General features: G+C 42.9%; 1 protein-coding gene across 2 annotated transcripts in view; it reads right to left on the bottom strand.

The window, feature by feature from the left end:
* The window catches only part of LOC138980075 (exocyst complex component 3-like), a 39,587-nt gene extending 27,256 nt beyond the window's left edge, over nt 1-12,331 (bottom strand). Inside the window, exons 1-10 of one of the 2 annotated variants that reach the window (XM_070352876.1) lie at nt 12,250-12,331; nt 11,177-11,335; nt 10,719-10,775; nt 9,180-9,292; nt 8,139-8,229; nt 6,698-6,804; nt 5,481-5,562; nt 3,350-3,498; nt 1,773-1,886; nt 268-373 (exon numbers count right to left, since the gene is read on the bottom strand). In XM_070352876.1, coding sequence (XP_070208977.1) covers nt 268-373; nt 1,773-1,886; nt 3,350-3,498; nt 5,481-5,562; nt 6,698-6,804; nt 8,139-8,229; nt 9,180-9,292; nt 10,719-10,775; nt 11,177-11,302 — 945 coding nt within the window. In that variant the 5' untranslated portion in view covers nt 11,303-11,335; nt 12,250-12,331. Of the gene's footprint in view, nt 1-267; nt 374-1,772; nt 1,887-3,349; nt 3,499-5,480; nt 5,563-6,697; nt 6,805-8,138; nt 8,230-9,179; nt 9,293-10,718; nt 10,776-11,176; nt 11,342-12,249 lie in introns of both variants that reach the window. The other variant, XM_070352877.1, reaches the window with a different exon arrangement.
* Between the last annotated feature and the right edge of the window lie 2,734 nt (nt 12,332-15,065).

Genomic DNA, 15,065 nt, shown 5'->3' with positions numbered 1-15,065 from the left:
GTGTGGCGCACGTTAAAATGTCAAAGCAGCACCGCCCTGATATGGCCCTTCGTGGTCGGCTGGGCGTTTAAAAAACAAAACAAAAAAAAACAACAAAAAAACCCAATGAAATTGAAAGCATTGAAGCATTATTCTCTCAGATACGTGCCAGGAGATTGGTACTGCATACTAACGCTCACTGACTCTTGTTGCAAATGTCATATGCCTCTGGAGTGCTTACGTCCTTTAGTTTCTCAGTTCAAGTTTCAGGTAGAAATCAACACCTACCTTGACGACTTTCAGGTCGTCGATCATCAGTTGACGAGTGATCTCCAGGTGCCTCACCAGCCACATCTTGTTTTCGTCACGAGATTCTAACTGGCTCCCTTCGATTCTGATAACAAACACAAATCCAGAAAAGATGTCATGAATTGATTAAATCTGTCAATTGAACTATAAGAAAAAGCTCAATTGGGAGAATTATTTGTTCATATCATCATCATCATCACCATCATCATCATCATCGTTGTCATCATCATGATTTCAACACTTATCTCTTCATTTTAATCATCATCATCATCATCATCATCATCATCATCATCATCATCATCATCGTCCTCGTTCGTCATCATCTTCATTACCATCGTCATTTCTCAAGATCATTACTGTCGTCAACATTGTCATCATCAATGCTAATAGACTGTTATATCCGACAAAAGTTATGCTCTCTCTTCTTTACCCTGATTGATATAATCCTTATAAAACTTTACCTTCCTCTGTCTCCTCCTCTGTCTCCTCATCTTTATGATCGTAACCATGACAATAATATTATTACTTAGTGGAAGAATCTTTTGTAATGTATGTTTGATGGTGTATGCTTTTAATTAAGCGTTGTTGACTATGAATGTTAGTTGTAAATGCTTGTATTACTGTGTTTTAATTTTAAATGTGTCAAGCGCAAAGAGCATAATTGTAAAGTTATGATGTTGCGCTATATAAATGCTCATTTATTATTATTATTATTATTAATAAAATGATTGAATCATTTGCCTACATGGCAACAAATCCAAAATTTGGAAGTCATTTTTGTCCTTTCTTCAGTAATAATGACGATCATTATCTCGCTTGTGTCTTCCGAGTGAGCTTTGGACAATTTGTCAGATAAGTTTATTTTCTGTGTGATAAGTGTTTGTCTGTCTGTCAGCTGTGTCAAAAATATGTGAACATAACGTTTTGTTTTGTTACAAATATAACGTTCCAATAACAAGACTCACATTTCCAGAACTTTGTAACACTGCTCTCTACAAGAATACTAGTAACCCGACAGGTCTTAAAAGGGAGGTAACTCACTACACTTATCAAACGATCCACCTACCTGGCAGCAAATAATGCTCTGTTCTAGCACATCGAAACACTGCTTTTTCCATTTCTTGGGGCGTCCGGGGGACCAAGTCTGCTCCTCTTAAAGAGGGTAACTTATTACACTTATTATCAAACGATCCACTGTCCTACCTGGCAGCAAATAATGCTCTGTTCTAGCACATCGAAACACTGCTTTCTCCATTTCTTGGGGTGCCCGGGGGGCATGAACCCAGTCTGCTCCTCTTAATTAAAGGGGGTAACTCACTACACTTATTATCAAATATCCACCTACCTGGCAGCAATGCTCTGTTCCAGAACACTGAAACACTGCTTTCTCCATTTCTTGGGGCGCCCATGGGGCATGAACCCAGTCTGCTCCTGTTAATTAAAGGGGGTAACTCACTACACTTATTATCAAACAATCCACCTACCTGGCAGCAATGCTCTGTTCCAAAACACTGAAACACTGCTTTCTCCATTCCTTGGGGCGCCCGGGGGGCATGAACCCAGTCTGCTCCTGCTTCTTCCTCCACGCATTGTCCATCCTATAGCACACAAAAAAACAAGTTGCGTGAAGCTAAATTAATACATTTAGTCAATCTGTAGCATTCACAGAATGAAACTGAATGCACTGCGGCATTCATTAACTCATTGTCTCCTAGGTACGGATATATATCCGTACCCACTCATATGGCTCTATCTGACCTTGTACGGATATATCCGTACACACAGTCACTTCAGTCGCTTCCTGTCGATCTAACACTTGATACACAGTTTCTACACATGTACTACAATTCTGAGTGACCTGCTGCAGCAATGGCGATATGGGGAGAACCTGCACCCGGCTCGCTTGCAGTCGCTTGAAGTGACAATTAAGCCAGCATAGCGCAGTAGCATAATTATAACGCTTCACAGAAAAGCGCAATTTTCTATATTCTTTTTACTATCTAATCTTTTTGATCCAAACATAACACACCTATATGTTTTTGGAATCAGGAAATATGATAAAGAATAAGATGAAATAATTTTTTGAATCAATAACTAAAATTTTAAGTTTAATTAGAATTTTCAGATGTTTAATGACCAAACTCCTGCATTAATTTTGAAGCTTCCAAGCTGAAATGCAATCCCATAGTCCGGGTTTCATCGAAGATTGCTTCACCAAAATGATAAATCAATTTGTTTGAAAAAATGAGGGCGTGACAGTGCCACCTCAACTTTCACTAAAAGCCGGATATGACATCATCAAAGACATTATCCAAAAAAATAATGTTAAGAAACAAAGGGAAGTAATCGCTCTTAATACAGACAATAACAATGAGAGAGACACCTGCAAAACAAGTCTCCTGAGATCTTAGAAAGAAAGGGAAGTAAGCACTCTCAATGCGTAGTACGACATGTGAAAAAAGATAAAGTGAGACTTTTGCGGAACCAATCTCCTGGCACCTGTGAGAATAACAGGCACTGAAACTCGATGAAATTGAAAGCGTTGAAGCATTATTCTCTCAAAACAATCTCCTGGCAACTGTGAGAATAACAAGCACTGAAACTCGATGAAATTGAAAGCGTTGAAGCATTATTCTCTCAAAACAATCTCTTGGCAACTGTGAGAATAACAAGCATTGAAACTCGATGAAATTGAAAGAATTGATGCATTATTCTCTCAAAACAATCTCCTGGCACCTGTGAGAATAACAGGCACTGAAACTCAATTTTAAAAGACCTGATTTTCTTAGGACTTTTTGAGGTCTAAAATGGGGGTTCAACTGTAATGGACGTTTCTGGAGAACATGGCCCTTGCACAGTGCTGTCCCCTGTTTCTTAAGGCAAGAATTGGCGAGTGAAGCCGGTTGGGCGAGGAAGTACCGTTTCTTGGGCAATTCTCGCCGCGAGGAACACTATAGCATTTGACGAGAGAATGCTAGCATGCCTTGGAGGTGCTGAGCTATGCGGGAAAAAAATGGCGAGCAAGTCTTGCATGAAAGAAACACGCGCCAGGCCTACCCACCTCTCTTCTCGTTCAATGATTCTGAGAGATGTGACGATGAGCGTTGGCTCTCGGCGCACAGAAATGAGCATTCTCTGAAGGATGACCCACAGCTGTTTGCCCAGCTCTTTGGACAGCTCCTGTACCTCTGTGAAGTAGCGACCCAACATCTGCACGTTCACAAAAACAAAATACAGTGGAACTCCTCTTTCAAGACACCCTAGTTTCTTCTTCTTCTTCTGCGTTCGTGGGCTGAAACTCCCACGTACACTCGTGTTTTTGCACGAGTGGAATTGTACGTGTATGACCGTTTTTTATCCCGCCATTAAGGCAGCCATACGCCGTTTTCGGAGGAAGCATGCTGGGTATTTTCGTGTTTCTATAACCCACCGAACTCTGACATGGATTACAGGATCTTTTTCGTGCGCACTTGGTCTTGTGCTTGTGTGTACACACGGGGGGTGTTCGGACACCGAGGAGAGTCTCCACACAAAGTTGACTCTGATAAATTAATCTCTCGCCGAACGTGGGGACGAACTCACGCTGACAGCAGCCAACTGGATACAAATCCAGCACGCTACCGACTGAGCTACATCCCCGCCCTGACCCCCTAGTTTAAGACCTCGTCCTTTTTAACACCTGAATTTTTCAGACTTGCTGGTAAATTTACCTCCAATTTAAGACTCGCGTCCCTCCCTTTTGATGCAGGATTTTCTCAGAGTTTGGGACATCTTTCTTTCTTTATTTGGTGTTTAACGTCGTTTTCAACCACGAAGGTTATATCGCGACGGGGAAAGGGGGGGAGATGGGATAGAGCCACTTTCACAAAAGCACTAATCAAAAATTTGCTCCAGGGGCTTGCAACGTAGTACAATATATTACCTTACTGGGAGAATGCAAGTTTCCAGTACAAAGGACTTACCATTTCTTACATACTGCTTGACTAAAATCTTTACAAAAATTGACTATATTCTATACAAGAAACACTTAACAAGGGTAAAAGGAGAAACAGAATCCGTTAGTCGCCTCTTACGACATGCTGGGGAGCATCGGGTAAATTCTTCCCCCTAACTCGCGGGGGGATTTGGACATCTTAAAAGGGGGGTTCCACAGTATCAAAGACACTACAGGCATGAGATCTTGGAACTGTAAAAGAGTCTAAAAACATGCCACTTCCCAATCCCTCCCCCAGGTTTTTTTGTTTTGAAAATCATGCCCTTAGCATCTGAGTAAATAACTACAGTGGTACTTGTAATGAAAGAACACACTTACTTGCGACCAGTCAAAATGTCCTTACATTGTGGGTGGCCTGTCATGAAAGGTACATTGTAGTGGAGATAATACACAAAAGAACAACAGAAAGTGTCCTTTCAAGGAAGGTGTCCTCTGATAGGAGGGGCCGGACGTCACAGACACCGCTGTGTCAGCCCAACATGTTTTGAAACAAGCTCACAAAAAGCTGTGGAAAAGTTCTGTGTTTCGAATTACAAGCTTCATTTGCTAACCTTTCCCAATTGCTGAGTTTGACCTGGGAACACTGGCAATCTATCTGTCTTCAATCAATCAATCAATGAGGCTTATATCGCGCATATTCCGTGGGTACAGTTCTAGGCGCTCTGCAGTGATGCCGTGTGAGATGAAATTTTATACGGCCGGTAATTGCAGCCATTTCGGCGCATATTTACCTTTCACGGCCTATTATTCCAAGTCACACGGGTATAGGTAGACAATTATTAACTGTGCCTAAGCAATTTTGCCAGGAAAGACCCTTTTGTCAATCGTGGGATCTTTAACGTGCACACCCAATGTAGTGTACACGGGGGGGAGTTCGGACACCGAAGAGAGTCTGCACACAAAGTTGACTCTGAAATAAATTTCCGCCGAACCTGGGATCGAACTCTCGCTGACAGCGGCCAACTGAATAAAAATCCAGCGAGCTACCAACTGAGCTATATCCCCACAGCTACAGTGAAACCCCCTTTTAAGACCCCCCAATTTAAGGCTTCCTCCTTTTTAAGACCATGATTTTTCTGAATTTCTGTTCCTAACCTGTGTAAATGTACCCCCATTTTAAGACTCCCCTCTTTATAAGACCTGATTTTCTCAGATTTTAGGACGTCTTAAAAGGGGGGTTCCACTGTATCAGACTTACGTTATTATCTGTGGGGCTCTTGTTGGGCTGACGATGCATCGCCAGTAACAGGTCGTCACGAGACATCTCCAGATCTGTCAGGCTGCAACCAAAACAGAAAAAAACTTTACTCAGCGCAATATTATACATGGGACAAAGTTCAACCCAGAATTCATGTGGAAAAGAAATTGCTACGATTACACTAATTTCAGACGGGCGCTGTGGTGGGGTGGTAAGACGTCGGCCTCTTAATCGGAAGTTCGAGGGTTCGAATCCCGGCCGCGGCCGCCTGGTGGGTTAAGTGTGGAGATTTTTCCGATCTCCCAGGTCAACTTATGTGCAGACCTGCTAGTGCTTTATCCTCCTTCGTGTGTACTTGCAAGCTCAAGACCAAGTGCGCACGGAAAAGATCCTGTATTCCATGTCGGAGTTCGGTGGGTTATAGAAACACGAAAATACCCAGCATGCTTCCTCCGAAAGCGGCGTATGGCTGCCTAAATGGCGGGGTAAAAACGGTCATACACGTAAAATTCCACTCGTGCAAAAACACAAGTGTACGTGGGAGTTTCAGCCCACGAACGCAGAAAAAGAAGACACTAATTTCAGACTTAATGAATTCATTAATTGGCATACAGATCCCTTACTAATAGACAATTTGTGGAAATAACTCTGTCAGGTTTGTGGAAGAGTGAATACCCTTGCCAAAACCTCTGACAAACATTGGACAGGAGCGTCTGTAAAATCGACAAGTCTGGCAGCGAAACGAAATTCAGAGGTGGTTGGAGCAGTGAGTGCAGGGACGGGGCGGTGTGAGAGCACAACGGGACAAGGAACAGGTGTAAAGACGAAAAAAAACCAAAAAAACATTGGACAGGAGCATGTGTTTTTAACGCACCCCTCGCTAATGATTGGCCCCTCCAATGTTTGTCAGAGGTTTTGGCAAGGGTATTCACTCTTCCACCACCCATACACAAACCCGACAAAGTTAATTTTGGAATTTGTCTATTCTATACAATCGTGGCTATACAATCCTAATGAAAGCCACTGAATGAATCTCAAAATTTCAACTCTTGTGACGTCACTTCCATATTGGGACACATAGCCCTTAGGTTTGGTAACTCGAGATTTATAAACTTTAGATCCAGTTTTCCCAACCTTTCTCTCTAGCTTGCTCTTCAATTTAACCAACAAAGAAAAAAGTAAACAGAAAAAAAAATAGCATAAAAAACTAAACTGACTGTTTGTGGGCCTGCAGTAGTTTTCCTTCATAGATGAGATCCTTGGTCTTCTTCACACTCTCCGGTACGGTAAAGATGTGTTTCAAGTTCTCCTGTGCTGCCGCAAGCTGTAAGAAAACAACAGGAAAACTGAATTACACTACAGTGGAACCCCCCTTTTAAGACCCCCCAATTTAAGACTTCTTCCTTTTTAAGACCTTGACCCGCATGGTTGGCCTGGTGGTAAGACGTCCGCCCCGTGATCGGGAGGTCGTGGGTTCAAACCCCGGCCGGGTCATACCTAAGACTTTAAAATTGGCAATCTAGTGGCTGCTCCGCCTGGCGTCTGGCATTATGGGGTTAGTGCTAGGACTGGTTGGTCCGGTGTGTCAGAATAATGTGACTGGGTGAGACATGAAGCCTGTGCTGCGACTTCTGTCTTGTGTGTGGCGCACGTTATATGTCAAAGCAGCACCGCCCTGATATGGCCCTTCGTGGTCGGCTGGGCGTCAAGCAAACAAACAAACAAACAAACAAACAAACAAATTCTTAAGACCTTGCTTTTTCTGATTTTCTGTTCACAACCTCTGTAAATTTACCTCCATTTTAAGACTGATCCCTCTCTTATAAGACCTGATTTTCTCAGATTTTTGGAAGTCTTAAAAGGGGGTTCCAGTCATTACAGTAAAACCTGTCTATAATAACGAACACACGACAGACTGACCAAAGGTGGTCTCAACAAACAAATGGTTGCAATGGAAAGATGAATTTTTTGTTTGTTTAAACCAAACCTCGTTGGGGATCTTATAGGGTGCTCGCAATGAGCAGGTGGTCGTTATGAAGAGGTGATCGGCAGACTAATAACTTCTTCTTTTTAAAACCCTTTTGACGGGCGCAGTGGCGAGGTAGTAAGACGTCGGCCAGTAATCGGGAGGTCGTGAGTTCGAATCCCGGTCGCTGCATGCCGCCTGGTGGGTTAAGAGTGGAGATTTTTCCGATCTCCCAGGTCAACTTATGTGCAGACTTGCTTGTGACTAATAACACCCTCTGTGTGTACATGCAAATGCGCATGAAAAAGATCCTGTAATCCATGTCAGAGTTCGGTGGGTTATAGAAACACGAAAATACCCAGCATGCCTCCCCCGAAATCGGCTTCTGCTGCAGGAATGGCGGGGTAAAAACGGTCATACACGTAAATACCCAGTCGTGCTAAAAACATGAGTGAACGTGAGAGTCTAAGCCCATGAACGGGGAAGAAGAAGAAAACCCTTTTTTCTCCGATTTTTCTTCTTCATGTCTGTACATTTACCCGCATTTTAAGACTCCCTCCATTTTAAGACCTGATTTTCTCAGATTTTTGGAGGTCTTAAAAAGGGTGTTCCACTGCACAGCTCAGCTACAATGTGGATATATATTTACACAGAAACTGGTGAAAAGGTTTTCAGTGTCGTACGTTACTAACCTGACAAAACTGGCTATTTTCTTCCATCAAGTCTTTGAGAGATGTGTGTAGAGGTTGGATTGTGTTGTAGGCCTCCTCAACTTGGTCTAAGCTGCAAAAAGAAAGAAGTTTGCATTCAACTTGGGTGGTTTGGCCAACAGTTTTTCCTACAAGATCAGTTCCCGATTTTAAGACCCTGCTTTCTCAGACTTTCTGTTCATTACGTCAGACCTGATTTTCTCATACTATTTGAGGTTTTAAAATGGGGTGCCACTGTATTTAACTCATGCAAATTATACACACAATCAAGCAAAGGCAGGGGTCCTGATTTGGCCAATATGGTCCGCTGGACCCAAAAACCAACAACTAACTAACTAAGCAAAGGCACAAAGGCAATCCTCAACTGTTTGTGTGTATGTGTGCCCAGACACAACAGTGTGCATAAGTGCACACACATGCACACATTGACACAGGTAGGTGCATACACACACACCAGGGCCGGACTAGGCTAAGAGGAGGGGGGGGGGGTTGCCAGTGGGGGTCAGGGGGCAAAGCCCCCTGAAGCTGATGGGTAGGTCATATTCTGAGATAGCAAAATGGTCGCTCCTTGCATGAAACGGCATAAAATAAACAATAATAAAAAATGCTTTAAATAAGTGAGGTACATGTTTAGGCTGGGGGGGGGGGGGGGGTTGCGCAACCCCCATAACCCCCCCGGTAGTCCGGCCCTGCACACTACACATACTTATAAGCACCCAACACACACACACATACTGGAGAGACATGCATTATGCATGCAGAGAGATACAGAATTTATACACACATTAACCTAAACATGTGCACACATCAACACGTACATTATCATTTTGATTTCACTATTCATATGGCAAAACGTAGCTGAGTCAATCCCTTATGTATACATCGTATATATTATATATAGCTGTCGAGCTTCATGTTTAAATACCTGCTTTATAAAACATTGGTTAATGTTCCATGAAATTCGAGGTAAGAATGGCGCTAGAGAGGAGAGAAATAGGCCCTGATAGGGAGAAAAAAACCTACCTTTGTTTGATTTCATACACATCCTGAAGAGCACTCTGAAGCTGATTCAACCCTGTCCGAACCCCATCCAGCTGGGATTGAACAGCAGTCTTCAGCATTGCCTCCACTGACGCCTGTGAAAGTTTAGCACAGTCCACATATCAGTTGACTATTGTCCACAAGTTCTGTGTTTAATTCATTGTAAATCGTTCAACACAGTGCCCAAATTAGTTGAATTAATCCACTAATTCTGTGTTTAATTCATTGTAAAAAGTTTAGCACAGTCCACAAATCAGTTGAATATTGTCCACTAATTAGCACAGTCCACAAATCAGTTGAATATTGTCCACAAATTCTGCGTTTATTTCACAGTTTAAGTGTAATTGGAGTCTGCCAATACTGTTCTATAATATTGTGCCAAAATATTGCCTGAATCAACTTAAAGTGCAAATTAACACTCAATTGTGACCCTCCACCACGGAATGAGTCGCATGTCACCTCACGCGGTTCTGCACTAGGCATAATTATAAGTCTGGGGGGTGTCTGCAGGTAACAGTGTGAGGGTCGCCTTAGTCACAGGCTTATAACTCAAAAAGTTTTCGCTCTTTTCTAAAACGGTTTTCACCACTGGAAAGAGCATAAATAACTCTTTAGGAAAATGTAAAAATATGGAAATCATGCAAAGGTGACATGCGACTCATTCCGTGGTGGAGGGTCACAATTTTGCTGACTTAACAAGGAACTTGCAATCATTCCATGACATCCATGTGACACAGCTGACATATTTTATGGCCAATAAAAAGTCACATGTGCCTGGGTAAAAAAAAAGAGAAAACTTTAATCCTAAACAATTTTTTCTGTTAAACTTAGCGTTGTTTGCACTCTAATTTCTTTGGCCTTGCCATCGGAAACAAACATTGTCATTTTTTTCCGGGCCAAATCAATCAAACAATCAATCTATCCATCAATCAATCAATCAATATGAGGCTTATATCGCGCGTATTCCGTGTGTACAGTTCTAAGCGCAGGGATTTATTATTATTTTTTTAATTTTAATTTTGTATTTTTATGCAATTTATATCACACACATATAGGCGCAGGGATTTATTTATGCCGTGTGAGATGGAATTTTTTTACACAATACATCACGCATTCACATCGGCCAGCAGATCGCAGCCATTTTGGCGCATATCCTACTTTTCACGGCCTATTATTCCAAGTCACACGGGTATTTTGGTGGACATTTTTATCTATGCCTATACAATTTTGCCAGGAAAGACCCTTTTGTCAATCTTGGGATCTTTAACGTGCACACCCCAATATAGTGTACACGAAGGGACCTCGGTTTTTCGTCTCATCCGAAAGACTAGCGCTTGAACCCACCACCTAGGTTAGGAAAGGGGGGAGAAAATTGCTAACGCCCTGACCCAAGGTCGAACTCGCAACCTCTCGCTTCCGAGCGCAAGTGCGTTACCACTCGGCCACCCAGTCCGATCAAACTGACTAAATAAAAAAACTCTTAGTCTTAGAATGAAAAATATGATGACTGATATTCCACACCTTTTTTCGCGCAACTCTCCTCTTATACTGGTCCACCTTATCCAGCTGGTCCGGTCTCTGCAAAATTATCAATAAATATAAAAGCCAGAAATAATTTGTTTGCGAAGCCTTTTGTCTTTTACATTCATTCCACTGAACATGCATCTTCTAGTGTACGTAGCAAATATAATTATAACAAGATTACAATAGTCATCTCTGAGACTCTCTATCTCTCTCTCAAACACACACACACACACATGCACGCGCACACACACCCACTAACAATAACACTTAGAAAAAAACAGGTACATGTGCACCAACAGATACCTCATTGCATTTCTCACTTTTGGACTATTTTAAAGTTTTTAAAAATGCGCTGAAGTGAAATTCATCACAATCAACAAGGACGGCCTACCCCCCAATCAAGGAAAAACACAAATCCTGGAAGCAAACGTGACTCTGCTGCCAGACAATCTCACCTGCAGCAGTCTAGCAACATGCTTGGCAGCGGCTGCACGAGCGTCCATTTCTAGTCTGCCGAGGTCAAGGGGAGCTGGTGCAGGACCCAGTCGGCTCTCCGGCGGAGGATCCTCGTCAAAACTCATTTTGATGCACGGTCTTTTTCTTTATTTGTTAAACTGAAACTAGAAAGAAACAATTATATGTGAACAACAAGGATGTTATTGGAATAAGTTAGTCAGACCGAATTTGGGATTTAATTTGACCATTTTCACTAGCAATGACTGCATGACCCCGCAATGCACGATACTAGTCTGATTATGCTAGCGGACCCCTGGCACCCACACCCCTTCTAGTTCTACAAGGTACATATGTACCTCTAATTTTCAAGACCTCCCTCCCTTTAAGATCTTACTTTTTCATTTCATGTGTGTTAATAACATCTGTATATTTACCCCCATTGTAAGACTCGTACTCCCTCTCTTTGAAAGACATGATTTTCTCAGACATTTTAAAATCTTAAAAGAAAATGTTCACTGTAAGTAACTATAGTGTAAGTATGCTTGGTGAACCTACCTTTTTTATGTCTTCACTGAATCACAAACCCAAGCTGATATAGAAATGTTTTGACTATTCGGTTGTTTGAAAAACTTGAATCCTAATTAATCACACAGGTTTTGAGCAGACTAAAATCCCCGATAATCAAGGCAAGGGGTTTTAAATGATCAAAAGCAGGAAATGTATCGATGGAACATCAACATGTATGTGTACTAACGTGAAGCATCAATGCGGTATCCCTACTATAAGTATAACCCTATATAGAAATTGAAAGCGCTAAAGTTCAACATTACCATTGAAAGTCAAAATTGCATTGATATACCACTAACGTATAGCACATCATCTGTGAATATCTAATGTGCTGTCATCTGATGACAACACCGGAATGACAGAAAAATCGTCTGCTACGACATGAACAGATACGCCCATTTAACTCATTTCGCGCTCCTTAATCTAGGGCTTCTGGCACATTCACAAATGTCATGCTTTTTGCTTAGTCATCTTGGCTATCTGCAAATACCTATCTTTAGATTACCTCTCGACAGCTTTCCGAATGCCCACAAAATATTCTAAAGATTCCAAGTCAAATCAGCTTTCGCCGCCATGTTGAAAATGTCCATCTCTGATATTGGTTTCTTTTCGAATGAGATCTAACAAGGGAAGTAATTTGCTCGTTCAGAAAAAAAAGCCGGTCACGATTTCATCTTTCGCCTGTGTACATATTTCCCCCTCGACATATACAAGACTGAAACACGGTTGTTTCCTGGTAAAATTAAGAAGTGAAATTATTTATGGACGAAAAGCATGTCAGTTTCTTGCATGTGAAGAAAATTGGTGGTAAAATTTAATAGATTTCACCCCCAAAATGTGGTTACGTCCCTTGAGTAAGAAGAAAAACATTTTAGGATGAATCACATTTCTAAGTTAAATTAAGTAGATGTGCATTGCCAAGGCACTGCATACCCCCAGCGAAAGACCAATCGTCCGTCTCTCTCTCTCTCTCTCTCTCTCTCTCTCTCTCTCTCTCTCTCTCTCTCTCTCTCTCTCTCTCTCTCTCTCTCTCTCTCTCTCTCTCTCTCTCTCTCTCTCAAACACACACACACACACACACACCCCAAGTCACACACGCACACATACACACACTCACACACACGCACTCACTCACTATCTCACAAAAACTTCATACACACACCCATACGCATATATGGACAGCCGGACATACACACCTTTACAAACAAACACACATACACGCACACACATACACTTATGCACACACACCACACACACACACACACACGAGTACAGACTCATGCACGCGTGCGCGCACACACACACACACACAAATACACACACACGAGTACAGACTCATGCACGCGTGCGCACACACACACACACACACACACACACAAATACACACACACACTCACACACACACGAGTACAGACTCATGCACGCGTGCGCACACACACACACACACACACACACAAATGCACACACACACACACACACACACACACACACAAACAGTAACACTAACACATGTGCACAATATGAACACAAACACACACACCGCGCGAGAGAGAAAGACTACAGGGAGGCATGACGTCATGATGCATTAATTGACGTCAAAGATTTTCGACCGTGACGTATTCTTCTTACGCGAGCTTTATCCATAGACTTGGAAACTACGGAATTTCTACCCGTCCAAAGCGGCCTTGGGTGGCGTTTGCTCAAAAAATGGGGGCGCCAATTTTACCCACCGTATTTTTGTTAGTATGGTCCCAATTTTTGGTGAACTTCCATCTCCAACTGTGGCCCATTTTCGGGCACAAAGAATCCTTCTTTATCATGTATTATTCGGTATGCACATTTCTCAAATCGATTACAGTATAGCGTTCACGGGATACCTCCAGCTTCGCTGGGATTAAGTAGATGTGCAACGCCAAGGCACTGCATACCCCAGCGAAAGACAAACCTCTCTCTCTCTCTCTCTCTCTCTCTCTCTCTCTCTCTGTGTCTCTGTCTCTGTCTCTCTCTCTCTCTCTCTCTCAAACACACACGAACACACACACACACACACACTCACACACATACCCCAAGTTACACACGTACACACATACACACTCACACGCACTCACTCACTCTCTCACACACACTTCATACACACAAAACACACCCCCATACGCACATATAAACAAACACACATACACACACATACACTTACGCACACGTACAAACACACACCCACCCACTCTCTCTCTCTCTCTCTCTCTCTCTCTCTCTCTTTTTCTCTCTTATACAAACAGACACACACCCATACAAACAGACACAAACCCACACACACACACACACACACAGACACACATGTACATAGGCACGCATGTACGCACGCACACACCCGCAGACACACACACACACACACACACACACACACACACTCACACATTGACTCACACAAATCTCATACACACAAAACACACACTCATACGCACATACACGGTTGGGCTAGTGGTAAGGCGTCCGCCGCATGATCGGGAGGTCGTGGGTTAGAACCCAGGCCGGATCATACCTAAGACTTTAAAATTGGCAATCTAGTGGCTGCTCCGCCTGGCGTCTGGCATTATGGGGTTAGTGCATGCTAGGACTGGTTGGTCCGGTGTCAGAATAATGTGACTGGGTGAAACATGAAGCCTGTGCTGCGACTTCTGCCTTGTGTGTGGCGCACTTTATATCTCAAAGCAGCACCGCCCTGATAATTATGGCCCTTCGTGGTCGGCTGGGCGTTAAGCAAACAAACAAATACGCACATAGACAGACGGACACACACACCTTTACAAACAAACACATATACACACTCATACACACACAAACATACACACAAACTCATGCACACACACATTCACACACACACACACTCTTTCTCCCTCTCTCTCAGTCTTTCTTACACACACACACACACACACACACACACACACACACACACACACACACACACACCCAAGTCACACACACACACACACATACACACACTCACTCACACGCACTCACTCACTCTCTCACAAAAACTTCATAGACACAAAACACACACCCATACGCACATATGGACAGACGGACATACACACCTTTACAAACAAACACACATACACGCACACACATACACTTATGCACACACACACACACCACACACACACTCACACACACACACACACGAGTACAGACTCATGCACGCGTGCGCGCACACACACACACACACAAATACACACACACACACACACCCCACACACACACACGAGTACAGACTCATACACGCGTGCGCACACACACGAGTACAGACTCATGCACGCGTGCGCG

This window comes from Littorina saxatilis, linkage group LG11 (genome assembly GCF_037325665.1).
Source record: "Littorina saxatilis isolate snail1 linkage group LG11, US_GU_Lsax_2.0, whole genome shotgun sequence".
In the NCBI taxonomy this organism is placed as follows: Eukaryota; Metazoa; Mollusca; class Gastropoda; order Littorinimorpha; family Littorinidae; genus Littorina; species Littorina saxatilis.
Note: the sequence above shows the minus strand (reverse complement) of the source record. Positions and strands in the feature narration are given on the sequence as shown.